The following is an 18,514-nucleotide window of genomic DNA, read 5'->3' as shown; positions in this document are numbered from 1 at the left end:
TCAGGCTGCATTCCCACGAATGTATATCAGCTTGGTTTTCACGCCGAGCCGATATAAGTCGTCCTCATGTGCAGGAGGGGGGGGGGGGGGTAGATGGAAGAGCCAGGAGCAGGAACTGAGCAGGACACAGAATTCCATTGCGTCCCAGGGGAAAAAATATTCTGTCGGTCTGAAAAGGGCCCGTACAGGGAGAGTGAAGACTCAAAAGACAGGATTACACAAACTTCATGAATGTACAAAAGTTCAAAAATGCTTTTTTATTAGAGAGGTATCAGATGTTCACAGTATATCCTAACATCGCTTTGTGCAGTTCAGCCCTTTATCAAGCAAAGAGCGAAAACATCAGAGTGTGGTGTAGAGTAATAGAAGTACAACTCCAGAGGGGCTGATGGTGAAGTCTACCACCCAATACTGGTGGGGTGTGAAAGGGGACCCAGGGGGTTATGCAGCAACCAATAACCCAACAGAGAAATGCCATCCTGACAAAGACAACCTTATCCCGAACTGGCCCCTCACAACAGTGTCCTATTAATTCGCCCTGGTACTATGTGTGACAGATGCATAGTGAAGTGTCCTTTTTATGCCCACATGGATGAACCTGGAGGCCTTTTGAAATCCTTGATATCAGAAGAACTGCACCTGCAATTATGAGCGCTGCCCGCTACATTGGGGGTTGGAGCATCGCTCCCACTCAGACATCGCCTGGGTAAGCCCTGGTTAAGGCTTAAAGCACAGCCAAGGTGGGACATAAAACTAGGTGGCAGGCCTTGTGTGGGTTACAGTGTCCATCTTGAACAGCGGCACATTTTAGGCTGCATTCACATAGAAGATTAGATCTTCCCAACACCTATGTCAGAGGTTTCACCTTTCGTAACTCTACATCTATATGTGAGGAAATTGCAATATTAAGGAAATGGCAATTCTGTAATGTAATGCTGTTATTGCAGTTGCTCAGCTTATAAATTACAACCAGTTTGTATGTGATACATAGGATATTATACATGTTGTGTACAAATAGGCTACAACAAGCATCATAGTACAAGACAAGGTTTATTTAATAAATTTACAAGATGTATTTTACATTTCACAGTTGTGTGTAAACTTAGAAAAGTGCAGAAGGAGAGTGCAGAAGTTGCCAAAGCAACCATTCATGTAAATGCTTGCCGGGGCTGCCTGCATTGGACAATACCAACCAAAATTTTGTTTCTACATTAGTTTTTATTTAACAGTTTGAGCTGTAATCTTTAGGGTTTAAGAATAGAGATGAGCGAACGTACTCGGATAAGCACTACTCGTCCGAGTAATGTGCTTTATCCGAGTATCTCTCCGCTCGTCCTGAAAGATTCGGGGCGCTCCGCTGCTGACAGGTGAGTCGCAGCGGGGATCGGGGCAGAGCGGGCGGGAGAGAAGGAGAGAAAGATCTCCCCTCCGTTCCTCCCCGCTCTCCCCTGCAGCTCCCCGCTCCGCAGCGCGTCCCGAATCTTTCAGGACGAGCAGAGAGGTACTCGGATAAAGCACATTACTTGGACGAGTAGTGCTTATCCGAGTACGTTCGCTCATCTCTATTTAAGAACATTGATACATTTTCCCGTTTCTGGCTTTATCTATAGTCATGGTAAGCCTGTGCCAATAGGGAAGCCCTGGGGAAAGAGAGCCTGATGAAGGGAATATTGCACATGGAACATTGGATAGTGTGTATGCCTATGTAAAATCATGTTCATTTGATATCAGTGAGATACTTATTCAGGGAAGGATAAGGGGACAGCTGCAGAACATACCAGACACAGTATTAGCTGAAGTGAATGGAGTCTGCACAGGCAACCAGCTCCGGGGAACTTAGGAGGGGTGCAGTGCTAAAACAGAGTGCAGTCTCATCTTCCTCAAGACTGTTGGGGGGCCCAGAGATTAGAATGTGATGGCATATACTATCATTTTGCAGCTTTACAAGATGGGAATCCTCCTTTAATATATAAAGCAATACATTCACTGCAGAGTGAAGACAAAAATAAGAAGAGTGATAATTTGTTACACACAAGTTACATCCCAGGGTCTTGTCCTAACATACAAAAGCCTCCTACACCCCCACATAATTAAAACTAATCACCTCTTCTTGCTGTTTATTAATACTTTATTACGTGTACCAAAAATATATACAAAACATTTACAATAAAATACGTGTTATTACAAATTGAGACAAAGCTGTACAATGTCCATTTCCCTGTTGCTTTAGATGCCATGAGGTTATACAGTGTATGAGAGTAAGATAGACACTGTTACCAGCCTTGTGCTCCCTTTACTGCCTTCATATTGGTCAGTATTATGAGGACTTTTTCAGCAAGTATAAGATTTTACTGAACTTTAATCTTTCAGCGATGTTAATAGCAGTTTCCCCTTCCTGTTATGGAGAGAGAGAAAAAGAAAATTACATACAGATTCATATAATAGAGTTTCCAGCCAAATCATAAATAGGCACTCTGATGAAATGTGTTTTTCATTCATAAATGTACCTAGTCCCCCAGTGTCTACAAATCGGCTAAGTATTCTCTTGTTTAGTTATTCCTTTTTTCTGAACCTATCTGGAGTTCTCATTTTGCCCACCTGAGAATTACTTTCTTTATGTTCCTTTCAAAAGGCAGCATAATTCCTGTGTGATGGACCCCACCACACAAGCTCTTTAGAGGCAGACACAGACACTGCTGATTAGAGGTTCCCATCACATAGTTAAAATGGAGATCACAGCTCGGCCTCCTGACTGTATAGTTATGTAGCTTCTTTAGGTGAATATAGAATACAGAAGGTAATGGCAGAGTCCCCCCTGCAGGCAGAAATGGTACTGGCTCTAGCTGTGCTGATGCATCATGGGTGTGTAAGAGCATAGAGAAAGTGAGCAGGGAGAAATATCAGTAGTAATCTGGTGCCTGATAAGTATCAGACAGAAGGCTACACTAAATGGAAATGACTAAAGGCCCCATTTACACCAGCCGGTGATCGCTAAAAATAAAAAAAATTAAAAACTGCTAATCAGTGCGTGTACATGTGCGCCCATCCTGCGCTTTTCGGGAACTGCTAGCTGATTGAATGCCGATTTTTAGGTTGGACTGAATTTAACAATCTTATGAGAAGTTCTCCACGGGGAGTGCTGATAGCATTGTTTCCCCTTGAAGAACAAAGGGATCTGAGCGCAGATAATAGCCTCTGGCTATTAGTGGTGTTCAGGGAAGGCTTTATTTGCACACTTAATTGGTACTTAAGTAGCTGAGTAGCTACTTAATACTTTATGCAAAATGATCGCTCAAAGCTCTCACTTAAACTGTCATTTGAGTCATCATCTGCTGGTGTAAATTGGCCTTAATATACAAAGGAGACATCCAGAGTGTGCAGGCAGTTAGGTGAGCGAGAGGGAGGGAGGAGGAGGCAAGGATGGAAAATGCATTTTCTCTAGAGTGGCCCTTCACAATGAACACTTACTAGTAAATTCGAATTTAGAGCAAGTCTGCTAATAATGTTACTTCTACTTAAGATATTTACCATATATACTCGAGTATAAGCCTAGTTTTTCAGCACATTTTTTTATGCTGAAAAAGCCCCCCCCTCGGCTTATACTCGAGTGAGGAAAAAAAAAAGAAAAAAAAAATACCTGCAATACTCACCTTCCAGCCTACATCTGTGTCCCCGGCGCGATGGTCTACCCAGCGGTGCGGCAAGCTGATTGAGAATTCTCCCTGCTCAGCTTTGAATTCTCCTGCCGTTAGCCCTGCGTAGGTAAGCACTGTGATTGGATCGAGTGCCAGGCATTCACAGCCATTCAGTGGCTGACATCACTGAATGGCTGTGATTGGTTTATCGAGCGCCGGCTGCGATTGGCTGGCGCTCGAATCAATCACAGCGCTTACATACACAGTGCTGACGGCGGGGGAATTCAAAGCTGAGCAAGGAGATGACAGCGGGGAGAATTCTCAAGCAGCTTGCCGCACCGTCGGGGAGTCCACCACCTTGCTGGCTGTCACTTTTGAATGGATTCTCAGGTTTCTACAGTAAAATCAATAGCATATGATTTAAAAGCTAGAATATCATATGAAGCCGCAAAGTCACCCGTCTGATATTTGTAGGTGTCACAGAAACCAGACAAGGATTCAGGCTTTCCACAATGAAAAAGTAACATTCCACTTCTGAACGTGGATTTCACATTGGGCAAGGCCGCTTTCACGTCTGTGCTGGGATCTCAGAAGGTTCTGTCTCAGATCCAGCACAAAATACAAGAAAAAAGTCTGCATCTAATAAAATGCCGGACAGCCGAGCAGAAACCAAAACAGACCCCATTATAGTCAACAGGGTCTGTTCTGTGCTGTTCCGTTCCATCGGTCAGGAACGGTTCCCTTTCCTGCTCCTATAACAGAGCAAAAAAAAAAAAACAACCACCACCACAGATGTGAAAGCAGCCTTAAAGGGGTTGTCCCGCGCCGAAACGCTTTTTTTTTTTTCCAATAGCCCCCCCCCCGTTCGGCGCGAGACAAACCCGATGCAGGGGTTTAAAAAAAAAAAAACAACAAAAACGGGTAGTACTTACCCGAATCCCCGCGCTCCGGTGACTTCTTACTTACCTTGCGAAGATGGCCTCGGTGGACCGCAGGTCTTCTGTGCGGTCCATTGCCGATTCCAGCCTCCTGATTGGCTGGAATCGGCACACGTGACAGGGCGGAGCTACGAGGAGCAGCTCTCTGGCACGAGCGGCCCCATTCAGAAGGGAGAAGACCGGACTGCGCAAGCGCGTCTAATCGGGCGATTAGATGCTGAAAATTAGACGGCACCATGGAGACGAGGACGCTAGCAACGGAACAGGTAAGTGAATAACTTCTGTATGGCTCATAATTAATGCACAATGTACATTACAAAGTGCATTAATATGGCCATACAGAAGTGTATACCCCAACTTTGTTTCCCGGGACAACCCCTTTAAGTGCATGTGGGTCTGCAGCAGCTGCCAATGCAAAGCCATCGCAGGAATATCAGGCTCAGCCGCAGATTTCTACTGCAGATTATGTGGTGAGTCAGTGTCAGATTTTATCCATGTGAACACAGCCTAGATGTCAATCCAACTTTGGAAGACAGCAGGAAACAGACATATGCATAGTTTGTAGGCCAGATTCATAGCAGGATGTGCATTGTTAACCCCTTTCCAATCCAATTCGTATCCTGGTTTTCCTAGGGGGCTTACTCTTTTTCTGCTGTTCTACAATGGCGCTATATGCTGAATAAAGTCAGTACTGCATGAGGTGACACGTTGGATAGGCTCCGACAGCAGGGAGGCTGGCAATATATAGCAAGAGAACCCCGATGGACGTCATCCAACATCGGAGCTGTACAGACTTAAATCATAATGTCTTCACAGGTCAGACAGTGGATTGGAAATGGTTAATGCACATGGCCCACTGCACAGGGAATACATACTATGCAGCCACTCATGGGGTCCGATAGTATTGAGAACGCTTCTCCCAGTCGCTATGAAGGTAATAGATACTAGTCACTCATATGGGTTGTCAATTATATGTAACTAGCTACTAACGTGATAACACTGTGCATGATCTCTACATAGTTTTCCTTTTGCAAGGACCAGTGTACATGAAATATATGTAGGTTTTTCCTTTTGGATGGGCACTTCCATTTAGACAAAAAATGTTTTTTGTTCTTACCTTATTTTTAATGTGGGGGTCAGCCTTAGCTTCCAGCAGAATTGGTACTATACTCTGACTCTTCATCTTACAAGCATAATGAAGGGCTGTGTTCCCCTCCTAAAACAGAATACAAATAAGGTTTTAGGAAATATTACATCAGCAATACATCTATAGTGCCAGATTGTCACCCACATCAGTCACGGTGACCGTTGAGGTTCACAATAAATATTCTCTATTGCAGACTTTTAGGTTTCTTCCATAGGAAGCCACTTGGCAACACACACACACACACACACACCTTAGTCAGATGGCGACATGGGCACATGGGCAGATGGTGACGTTGAAGATGATTCACTTGTTGGTTTATTGCATGCTTTGTCCTGGGGGCTGGAATGAAACCTTTTATATTTCCTCTTAGGAGTGGATTATGTTGCTTCAGGGACCGCATGTCCAATTATTACATCAACATGCTATTTGATGCACTTTACACACAATGAAACTGAACCATATACAGCTCTCTAATGTGCCCCTTTAGGCGTAAGAGGTCACTAAAACCAGGAAAGTCACAATTCACCAGATGATGCACTTATGAGATGATGTTCTACAATGTTGAGACCCTGCCATGGATCAGTAACGTCCAAACAAAAACCCCACAGGCTCTGAATAGTAATGGACACGCACAACCATTGGTAGACCCAATGTCATATGCAACCTAAGAATTAAATCAACCGTATTCAATTTCCACTGAGCATAGAGCCATTGTTAAGGCCTTAGACAGACGGGCGTTTTTTCGCGCGATTTGCGGATCGCATGACGGATGCGCATCCGCAAATCGCGTGACCGGTGCTCAAAAATCTGCTCCTAGCCGCGTTTCATTAGAAACGGGCCGGAGCTGTCCAGCGCATTGCATTCAATGGAGCGGCAATACAGCCCGCTCCATTGAAAGCAATGCGCTGCGGGCGAGTGTGGGATGAATTGTCGGGAAGGGCTTAAATATATAAGCCCTTCCCTGCAATTCATCCAGAAAAGTGTTAAAATAAAGAATATATATTATATATACTTACCTGCTCCCGGCAGCCGGAGTTCCGCGCGGCCGGCCTGCAGTGGGTGTGACTTCCGTACTCGGGCGAAAAGATTCAGGGGGGGGCGCCCTCTCCCTCCCCACGGCGCCCCCCGAATCTTTTCACCCAAGTATTCAAAAATCGCGGTGCTCGGGCGAAAAAGGGGCGTGGCCGAGTAGGTTCGCTCATCTCTAGTTAAGTTGCATATTTTCACAAGATTGCTTATTGCGTGAAAACACACACACCACACACCACACACCACACACCACACACCACACACCACACACCACACTTTTTACCCCGCTGTTCAGTCATCCAATGTTTGCACTCTTGCCCAATAGAATCATGCCTTATTGTTTTCTCTAAAGTAGCAATGGTGCTGGAACTGTTTGTTTACCCAGGATGGGTTTTGCATTTGGACATGTTAGTTGGAGCATCAGTGTTGTACTCAGCTGCAACTTGCTTGACTGAACCGCTTGCAGTGAATTCTTGGTCCTGGCTTGCCCTGCAGTGAGGACCGTGCCTAGTTGGAAATTCTTCAAATTGCTTGATTTTCCCATTCTAATATAGAATTATGCCTAGCCTGCCCCACCCCCCAAAAAAATAAAGATGGTAGATGTTAAAAAGACCCAAATTAATGTAGTAGTAATGGCAAGATATAATAAACACATTTTAAGGCTTTATTTAGACAAACGTGTATCTGCCGCCATTTTCACGGCCAAAACACGCTACCATCTGATGCATTAGATTCCAATGAATCAGATCAGACGGGCGATTTTCCGCCACGTAAAAGCGCCCGTCTGGAGGAAAGATATAGTTTTAGCACTATCTTCGTGGCCGGAATACGTTAGCCGCTGACTGTTAAACTCCCTCCCCTTTCTCTCCTCCTAAGCTCCCGCCCCTCTCCACCCCTTGCCAGCAGTTTGCAGTGGGAGGGACGGGGCAGGAGCTAGTTGCTAAGCTCCTATCCCCTCCCATTGCTGGCTGCCGACAAGGCGCGGAGAGGGGACAGGAGCTTAGCACACTGGCTTTCACCCACTTTTCTTGACAAGAGTTGGCGAGGAAGAGCAGAGCTGAACTGTCTCCTCCTGCCTGACAGCATTGCGGGCTCGGCATATATGCGCCAGGCCATCTGAACAGGCGCACAACACCAAATTAGGTAGAAGCCAATTTTTCCCTATTAAGAGAGGGGGGGGGGGGGGGGGGGGGAAGAAAATTTGTTCCCAACTCCAATCCGGCAGTCAGAAAACTCCCTGGATCACGTAGCCTTCTGAAGTAATCAGTCACTAAAACACGTAATATTGTATTGCTCAAGAAAGGCATCCAGGCCCCTCTTAAACTTTATCAAATTCGCCATCACCACATCCTCAGGCAGAGAGTTCCATTGTCTTGCTTTTATATTTCAGTTTCCCCCAGCAGGACTGATGAGGTTCACCTTGAAATGCGCACTTTTTGCTGGCTTTTAATTTCACTAAGAGAAGATGGACATTTCATCCAATTGCTTTATGACTTAATGCAGAGTTGCACCAGGGCACCAGCTTTTGTTTCTCACGCATTTAGTCTGCCCACCATTGGTGGACTACCTGGCTGGCAGTACCTCTACCTACTTACTGCAACCCTCATCAAGGCTATTTGAGTCCACCTCCTTCCATTCTTCCACATAGTTATATACGAGTCAGACCGCCCTCTGGACAATTTATGGCAGAAATAAAATATAACTAAAGAGTAAAGGTTACATCTGCAGTGGCCATACAAGGACTTACATAATCTGTGGCATTGACATGGACACCTGCATTCAGTAAAAGGCGTATCAATCTTTCGTTTTGTTTGGTCCTCGATACCTGTACATTCAAGACACAAAGCATAGGCGCATATGAATACAGTAAAGCATCTTCGGGGTCTTGTTCTTGAACATTTTTTCATACAGAGTGCTTCTTCACATACTCAGGAGTGTTGGAGGCTACGTGCCACCAACCACGTATGATCTTCTGAATCACAGAAGCCATTGCAGTCAGTCGTGATCTACTACAACGTGTATGGCAGGAACTTTACAACAGGCTCGATGTGTGTCAAGTGACAAAGGGGCTCATATTGATCATCAAAAAAGGTTTCCCATGTCAGAGGTGCCGTGCCACAAAACATTTTGATTTTCTGTTTCTACTGATATCAAGTTTCTGTATCTGAGAGTCCTTAAAAGTGAGACATGAGTGTTTAAAATTGGGAAGATCATTTGTAATGACCCGAAGAGGTAAACCCAGCCAACTACACTTTACAGGGAAAAAAAGAGGAGACTATCCCTACAGTCTTGGCATACACAAGTAGTCAAATAATTATCTTTATTTATATAGCACTAACATTCTGCAGCACTTTGCAATTACTTAATTGCTTTTTACAGTCTATACCTTAGTGATAGCCCTTAATGGGAAAAACAGTTTTTCTTATCTTTCAGCAGCCGGTAATTTTGCACCTTTCCAGGTCCAAAGTGTATATAAAAAGGGAATGAATCATCAAAAAAAGGACATATAAATTAAGTTTTTATGTTAAATTATGTTTTTTAAAGGTTTGGGTGGCTTGTTTTAGACCTATTTTGCATGGCACCTTGTGGATTAAAAAGAAAATAAAAATTGTAACATCTTGCAGTTGTGACCAAGTTTAATAACTGCTGACCCTTCCTATTCTGTGGAGATCACTCATCTACATGTAGATGTCACCTTTCATTGTAATCCTGCCTGTGCTAAGGAAATGACTGCAGAGAATACAGGACCCAACATTCAAAATAAGTACCTTAAGGCTGCCTGTACACGGGCGTTGTGGTATCCCGCAGCGGATCTCCGCCATGGAGCTGCCGCCCGGGAGCAGGAGCTGGCAGACTGATAGGCTGACCGCAGCAATTCGCAGCATGCATTGCCGGCCGCGGCAATGCTATGGAAAGCTTCAGCAGCGTGGTCACACCCGTGGACAGGGGCCCTTACATGGGGGCAATTATCATGAATAGGTAATTGCTCAGTCTTTGAGCAACTGCCCGTTTACTGTGAATGGAGGCAGGTGGGCACAATCCCTAGCCCGCTCCATTCACAGAACGGCTATTGCTCCTGTGTAAACAGAAAATACCAAAAAACACAGGAGCACAAGACAGTCATTCCGTGTAAACAGACCATAAGTGATGGTCACAGCTCACCTCCTCCCCCTCTCCACTTACACAAGGACTTCTGCACAGGTCACAAAGCATACACACAACACTCTTCCATAGAAGTCAATGAATCCCCTCCAGTCTATTGTCTCTATGGTCCATTAGGCTGCAGTACATAATAGGAAGTGTGTATTAGAGACTTAGTGGCTAGCGGGAAGACTGTAAGAGGTTTTCCTTCTTAATACCACATGGTGACATGGAAAATGCAAGTTAGCAAGAAAAAAACCAAACACAACTTGATTTAAACAATGGCACATTTTCCAATAACTCATTCTCTTTAAAAAGGAGATAGGGAGTTGGAGGCGCAGATGCAGCTTTATGCTCCGTATTCTTTAAAACTGCATGCCGTAGGGATACTGGGCAGAAGTAGGGATACATCGGATGTGTAGGCAGCAGAGAACTGTCCCAAGTTACTGCAAACATTACTCGGGCAATGGATCGCTAGGTTATCCAATGAGCGACTGGGCCCTTTTTTGTATTCATTTACTTTAATTTTACACTACGGGAATTTTTCACCTTTGCAGACCTTAATGTGGTTATCATCGGAACATCCTTCATTTCACTTGAAGACATTCTTAAAATCCCTTTAAGATACATTTAAGAAGTTTCCTTCTCCACCTTGACAAGGGGTGTAATATGATATACAAAGTAAAACATTTCCTTGGGTTATGGAACTACATGGATTTATCACTGTCCGGAACTCACCATGATAACATATCCAATAAGCAGAACAGGCATCAAGATTACAATCAGCAAGTAGTCCAGGAACGTGAACCTTTTTCTTACCGCGTAGTGCAAACACGTCCTTTCTTTCTGTAATCACAGAGTAGAACATTTTCAGTTCAAATAATGAATGTCACTGGGTCACTTTCATTTACTATTTAATGTCCTTTTTGTTATGTTTGACTTGTGGATAAACCTGCAGTTACAAGTAAAGCACATTGTAGCAAACAGACGCTGCTGTTTATAAAAAAAAAAAAAAAAAAAAAAAAAAAACTGACTGAGCCGGACCTCCTTAGGGCAACTTTACATTCTATGAGTCAAGTAAATACGATCATCACCTCAGCGCATAAATGTGCACCTGTGACTTGGAAAGCCACCTTTTCTGATTGTTTGGCTTCTATGTTCTGCAGACTGGAGGACTGAAATCTTTGCAAATTTAGTCAGAGAAAATGGACGGCTCCTCCCCTAGTCTGCTTCCCTGTTGAGAAGGTGCATTCACTGCCTTTCCACTGAGCTACTACAGAGGGCTGTATGACCATGCAGGAGATCAGAGAAAGCTACTATTACAGAGGTCTGTATGACGGTCAGGGAATGGTGGGGGAGATCAGGAGGACCGAGCAAAGAAAGATACTGTAACAGAGTAGCAATTCACTCTACTTTTATAAATGAGTGGGAATGGACCAGCAGCTAGGAAGGATGGAGAGATAGCTGTGTAGTATTGAGTGGGAATAGCTATGCTACACAGCCTCTGAATGAGAAGAGGGGAAGGGGAGCAGAGCATGTGCAAGTTTATGAGAGAGACCTGCTGATTAGTGCTGGGAACCCCCATACCCACAGCTAGAAACTTGAATGTAGGAGATCCGGCAAACCAAGTATAAGGCTTTCTAAGTATATGAGAAGGGAAACTCAATGCAAAAAAAGCAGGTAAGTGCATCATTTTTTTTCTCTGCAGGTTCTTCGTAAGACATGTATGTATTGATTTTTCATGCACAAAAGGTTTCCATAGTCTTTCAGGAGTGACCTGTGGGATAGTGTAATTACGGTTTTTAACTTGCAAAGTAAATACTGCATCTCATTAGAGCTTAAACACATGGGTGTATGGTCATTGTGATTTTTTTTTTTTTAAGGCACATGAAAACAAAAGACACAGGATGTCCTATTTTGGCACATATATGCTAATACAGGCTATGGGTATTGAAAATATGCATATACATGCATTTTTGCTGTGTACTGCTTATTTTATGTGCGTGAATAATCTGCATGCACATACGCTCTTGTGAGTGAACCCTTAAGTAGACCAGTACCGTCCTTTCTACAAATGTCAAAGGAAAATAAACTCCACAACAAAATTTAACCCTTTCTTTACTTACATCATTTGTGAGGTTGACATCAGCTTTCATATGTAGCAAATAATTGACTACGTTAATATTGCTTTTCCGGCAGGCACATATGAGTGGTGTGTCTCCACCAAAGCTATCCTTCACATTAACAACATTAGGATCCTCTTGTACGAGCCGCTGGATGTCATCTAGGTCGTTTTCATAGGCAGCTTGGCAGATGGGCTATAAAAAAAAAATTAAAAATTACTACTACAATAATAAACTATGAAAGATCTGGGTTATTCCATGTTAGCAAATAATCAGCATGTAACTGATTTACATAAACATTCTATAATTTTAGTTATATGGTTTATTTTATAGAAGATAAATTTTTTTGGTTCTCTTTAAAGAGGTACTACAGTTCCTGGAAAAGCGCAAGTCTGCACAGAAAACCCACAGTTTTGGTACATGTGTACTTACTCGTAGTTCTTAAAGGGTTGAAAATTATCGAAAAATCAGCCATAAACTGTTATGTTGTGCTGCATACAACTATGGATGTGCTTACTGAACCATTGAAAGCCTCCGGCTGCCCAAGTACAGTTTATGTACACTTTGGAGATCCCTGGTCTCCATGTCCATAGGATGTTGCATGGCAGTGGTCACGTAATTTATCCATCCGACAGCTTCCACTGTCGTTGCATCAGCTTCTGTGCTGAACACGTCCAGCGCATCTGTAGATACAGGCAGCAGAACCTGTTTGCATACATGTGTAGGACATGCTCAGTCACCATCAATGCCTGCACAGGAGTGGATGCAGTCAGTTAAAGGGGATGTCCTGTTGGCTATCCTTAGGAAAGGCCATCAATAGTACATTGGCATGGGTCCATTGCCAAAGACCCCTGCTGATCAGCTGTTTACCTGGCTGATGCACTCATACACAGTCGTGCCCACTAACCCCAAAATGTTGATCCAGCAGAAGGCAAAAGAAAAAAAAACAAAAAAAAAAAAACAAACACCACATGAAAGATAGCTGTTCATTTTTTACATTTTTTTATTTCAGGGTCAAAAAAAAAAAGATCAGATTGACCCTCTGGATCAACAAGGGTGAGGTCTGCTGCGGATCTGTGACGAAAACTGTCAAAATTCTCACCTATGGTATGGATTAGGACAGGTTTCCAATTGCGGTTGTGATACGGAGTGTACATTGCGGACATTCAGCTACATAACCTAAAAGTGGTGCAGCCGGTTCTTAGGTTAAAGGGGACTTTTTTTTACATTGGTTTTGAATAATGCTGAGCTAGATCATCAATAAGTACTTGTAGGACATCCTACAATCTCAGCTTTATTCTCCAGTCCGGATTTCTTACATTCTTAACTAAAGAGGTTTTCCTCTTGTGCTACAGGGTGTTGACAGACCTTTTATGGGTTTCCTTAGGATAGCTCTGTATTGATAAGATGTGGTTAGACCTGGAATGTAGGTGTGCATTAGTCTATCTAATTAAGAAGTCATCAGTCTTTGGGTGACTAACACGTTCTGCAAGAGTCGCCCAGTAGAAACCATGCACGCCTTCATCCACAGTGACAAATATTTCCTGTCACATAGAATACTGTTTATAATACTATTGTATTCTTTATACTGTAGACGTATTACATGGCGGCACAATTATACTGTCTTTATAAGGCTTTATAACGAGCAGATAGCAATTGCGGATTTCATGAGTGATTGATCCGTGGATCAGTCAAAGGCATTGGATTACACAGCTCCGCGCATATTTTCTGCTCACTGAAAACAGAACGCAGCATGTTCTATTTTACTATGGAATCTACAACATAGAACCCATTGTGCTCTATGGTCGCGAATATACCCGGAGCCCATACACAATTGCATTGCATATGGTCTGCATATACTGTGTCATCACTAAGAGATGATGTGGGAAATAAACTGACTGATGTCGTGCTGACAGCAATGGAAGTCTGTGGGCGAGCCATGTATTTAAAAAAAAAAAAAAAAAGCCTTAAGTCCCCCTACACACAGGCAAGTGCAAGAGGGTTGTGGGGTGAAATCACTTATGCATATGACCCCATGGTGTGTGCATTCGTGGGGGGTGGAATTGCCTCATATCCTATATTTTCTCGTTCCCAGAACACATGGTCCATCATTTTCAACTAGGACAGGAAACCACATCGCAAGGCGATGCAACGCACAAATCTCACGTGATTTTCCTGGCCATGTGGAAGTGGCCTTAGGATTTGTTAACATCACATTTAAGGCAGCCATTTGATTTTTTTTTTGTGGTAGCAAGACTGTATATTTGGCATCCATTGGTCCCATTTGGGTTTATGAACAAATTTGGCCTATGACAAATGTACCAAATGAAGGTAGAGTGTATATGGCCTTAGCGATAAGCTGTGTATTTCTAGAACATCCCTCAGTTTAACTGCAAGAAATCACACCAACCGGAAGCGTACCAGATCTTTTATTACATTCATGAGTCATCAGTGACTCACATTTTAAGTGCCATATTACATAAACACCCTGTTGCACCTTAAGATGTGACTAAGCAACAACTGATGTTTCTGAAATGTCAAATTAAAGCTACACAGTGCGGATAATGTTGGCTTGCACTTGGTTTCGTCATAATAGACATTTCTAGTTCCACCTTGTGTGGATGAAAAATATTTGCGGGCTCATAAAATTTAAGAAGCAAAATTGTAAGAGGACAGCTATGCGGTACAAATAACAAGTGTGAATCTTGGTGTCTGCGGGAGTAAAGTATGTCTGGGATTTAATTTACAACCCCAGTTTAAAAAGAAAAAAAAATTATATTATATATAGTTGGGACACTGTACAATGTAAATAAACATAAAATATAGCAATATTTGGAAATCTCTTATAACCATATTTTAATTCACAATAGAACATAAAAACATATCAGAAGGGGGAAGGTGAGAAATTTTTCCATTTCATTAAAAAAAAAAATTAAAAAAAAAATCACTCATTTAGAAATTGATGGCAGCGATGCATCTCACAAAGGTTTGAGTCGGGGTTTTCACGCCCGGCCGATAGACGCTGTCCCTCTCTGTAAGGGGAGGAGGCAGGCCTGGGTGGGAGCTAGTGCACCAAGCTACCGCCCTCCCTCTCCGCCCCTCACCACTGTTTGCAGTGGGAGGGGGCGGAACTTAGCTACGCCCCAGTTCCTCCAATTGCAAACAGTGGTGAGTGGCAGAGAGAGGGTGGGAGCTCAGTGCACTAACTCCTGGACAGGCCCGCCTCCTCCCCTTGCAGAGAGGGACAGCATATATCGGCCGGGCGCAAAATCCCGACCGATATACGCCTGTCTGAATAAGACCTCAGGGATAACAAAAAGGCTGGAAAACTAAGTGGTACTAATGAAAGACGGCTCGACGGTCAATCATCTAAGTCATATTATTGTGTATAAAAACAGCATGTTATAGAGGTAGAGTCTCTTAGAAGCAACGATGGTCAGAGGTTTACCAATCCGGGAAAAACTGCATCTAAAAATTGTGGAACAAATTCAGAAAAAATTGCAGAGACTGAATCTTTTGATGACGTTATATACTGTAGATGGCAAAATATTCAGAGAATCTGGAGAAATTCACGTGTACAAGGCAGACAAATCAATATCGGATGCTGGAGATCTACAGGTCCTCAAGTGTCACTGCATTAAAACCAGGCATGATTCTCTAATGCAAATAACTGCACGGGCTCCGGAATACTTCCATAAAGAATTTTCTGCGAGCAGTTTGCCGTGAAATCCACAAATGCAAGTTAAAGCTGGATCATGCCTTATATCAGCACAATCCAGAAATGCCAACATCTTCTTTGGGCAAAGTTCATTTACAATGAATTGAGGCAAAATGGAAAACTGTTCTGTGGTCAGATGAATAAAAAATTTGAAGAGTACGGAAACTGCATCCTGCAGACTCAAGTGGAGAGAGACCATCCAGCTTGTCATCAGCATACAGTTCCAAAGCCTGCATCTCTGATGGTATGGGGGTGCATTAGTGCCTATGGCATGGGCGACTTTCACGTCCTGAAAGGCACTATCAATGATAGAGGTTTTGGAATATATGCTCCCATCCAGACAATGTCTCTTTCAGGGAAGGTCTTGCAAATTTCAACAAGACAATGGTAAACCACATAATGCAGTCATCACAACACCATGGCTTCACAGAAGAGTCCGGGTGCTGAACTGGCCACCAGCAGTCCAGACCGTCCACCAATAGAAAACATTTGGCACATTATGAAATGCAAAATCCTACATAGACGACTGCGGACTGCTGAACAGCTAGAATACTACATCGGGTAAGAATGAGATAACATTCCTCTCCCAAAACTCTAGCAATTTGTCTCCTCACTTCCCAGATGTTTACAGACTGTTGTAAAAAGAAGAGAGGATGCTACATAATGGTAGACATGGACCGGGCCCAATTTTGAGATGTGTTTCTGCCATCAATTTCTTAATGAGTTATTTTTCCATTTCGTTTGAAATTATTTGGAAATCTCATAAACCAATTTTCCTTTATTTTTTTATTCTCCCCCCCCCCCCCCTCCCGCTCTTACATTCTTCACAGCGTTCAACTTTTTTTGGAATTGGGGTTGTATTTGCTTATCCACATGGGAGCTGTCCATAAACAGGGGGTCCCTAAGCTTTTCTGCCACTTGAAGCAAAGTGTGAAATGGCACCGCCTTGCAAAAAAAAAAAAAAAAATAGTAACCCTCCAGCCAGGCACATCAAGCATTTAACTCACTCAGTATGTAGTTTTGACTGTGACCTCTGATATGTGTAGGAACAGATGTCAGGGGAAAGGTCAGAGGTCATAGTCTGATTACAGCAGCAGCGGCTGCTGGACCCGAGCCACAGAAAGAGTTAAATGCTTGATGATGTCAAGTTGCTGCTTGGCCAGCTGGCGGTTGCAAGTTATTTTTTTACTGGCCATTAGTGTGACCAGTAAGAGATACCAGCACAGGCCTTCAGCTTCGTTACCTGCCAAGCCGAGCTCGTGACTTACAGGCTGGGTGGCAACCCTAGCACCGCCCCCGAGGTCCTGCAGACTGTCACCAGAGACAACATACTCAGGTTCCTTTTTGGTAAGGGCAACCTTGTGCATAAGTTAACTTCTAGGTATCCACCATTTCCAAAATGCCAAGTTGATGGATGGATGCAAACACATCCTTTGTCTGCAGTGTATGCTCTGAGATCTAACCTTTGTTATTTTCAGTGAAGATGGAGCAATTTCAGTGCCAATTTATAATAAGTTATATACTGTTCTACACTACCAATAAAATGTTCTCTATAGGAATATAAACATTCTTCAACAAAAGCTACTATACAGGTGTTCTCATATGATTATGCATTAGCTAATGTACTTACATATTGTGTAGCTTCAAGCTCCTAGCACCGATGTGAAGACCTTACCAATCCCTCAACATCCCATTCAATAACTTGCTATAGAGATGAAGAACCATTACATTCTGTAGCAGGAGCCAAGTGAGATTACATGCACTAGATATGCCATGGCATGCATACATAGATTCTGTAGTTTACAGGCTCTTCAAGACACGGCTATTTGATACATCCTCAGATATTGAATAAGCATATTCTATACAAAACATTTCACTGCTATGTATATGTACTACATTTAGGCCATATTCTTGATTGGAACCAGATTGTGACACTTGTTGCAGAATTTTCATGCCCCAGGGGGCATTTGGTCCAAGAGTTCCATAGAGGGGCTGCATTGGGCCACACAGTGTAGGTCACACAAAAGACTGACAGATCAGCCATCAAAAGCTGCAATTAACTTAAACTACTACAAATCATTAGAAATGGACAGTCATGTGACTTCACTAACTTCTGTGGTCAGAATAAAGAGGTCTTTTGAATTGAACTAAAAAAAAAAAAAAAGCTGAGTCACAACAACTCATCTGTATTGAGCTTCAGCCCAAATATGAAATCACTCATACAAACACATAACTCAAACGTACCTCAGAGTACAAGATTCCCATGTCCTCTGTAGATCCTGATCGTTCTTGATATGTAGCTGTTAAAGTCCCCACTCTTCACAGGCAACTGCTTTATGTAATAAAAGAAGAAAAGTATAAAAATGAAGTAGCACCTCACATAGTACGTCGATACTTAGGTGGAAGTGTGCAACACCCTCACTGGAAGGAATGCTAAAAACACCCAGCCCATAAGTGTCATATTACTCAATATCATGACAGTACTGGAACAGGTTACAACATTAATTATCTTTCCCATTCAGTGTGCACAGACTGAAAACAAAGAAGACTTTTTTTTTGGCAACATCAACATTTTGGCAATTGGTTTACCAAAATGTGTAAAATCGACTTGTTAGCTAGTCAACCCTGTAATATGGTGGAGGCAAAATCAGCTGGTGAAAAAAAAACAACTATTCAACACTAGGCCATTAAAGACTATTTCCCATTAAAATAACCATATATTAGCAAAGTTTGGCAATAATGTTTTGTTTGCCTTTTCTCCAATTTGTCACAATTGACATTAT

General features: G+C 42.9%; 1 protein-coding gene across 1 annotated transcript; it reads right to left on the bottom strand.

The window, feature by feature from the left end:
- Positions 1–1,031: 1,031 nt before the first annotated feature.
- On the bottom strand, positions 1,032–18,149 carry ANKRD22 (ankyrin repeat domain 22). The gene is made up of 6 exons (XM_066600762.1): positions 17,976–18,149; positions 12,017–12,208; positions 10,629–10,736; positions 8,497–8,574; positions 5,691–5,789; positions 1,032–2,395 (listed from the first exon to the last, which is right to left on the bottom strand). The coding sequence occupies exons 1-6, from the start codon at positions 17,994–17,996 to the stop codon at positions 2,318–2,320; spliced, it is 576 nt and encodes a 191-aa protein (XP_066456859.1). The 5' UTR covers positions 17,997–18,149; the 3' UTR covers positions 1,032–2,317.
- Positions 18,150–18,514: the final 365 nt, after the last annotated feature.

Source organism: Eleutherodactylus coqui, chromosome 4 (genome assembly GCF_035609145.1).
Source record: "Eleutherodactylus coqui strain aEleCoq1 chromosome 4, aEleCoq1.hap1, whole genome shotgun sequence".
NCBI classification, from domain to species: Eukaryota; Metazoa; Chordata; class Amphibia; order Anura; family Eleutherodactylidae; genus Eleutherodactylus; species Eleutherodactylus coqui.
Note: the sequence above shows the minus strand (reverse complement) of the source record. Positions and strands in the feature narration are given on the sequence as shown.

Coding starts and splice junctions, on each gene's coding strand:
- ANKRD22 (XM_066600762.1), bottom strand. CDS start 17,996: ATGGGAATCTTGTACTCTGAG. Junction 10,737..12,016: donor ATGTCAACCTCACAAATGAT/GTAAGTAAAGAA, acceptor CTGTGATTACAG/AAAGAAAGGACGTGTTTGCA. Junction 2,396..5,690: donor ACCCCCACATTAAAAATAAG/GTAAGAACAAAA, acceptor TCTCCATAACAG/GAAGGGGAAACTGCTATTAA.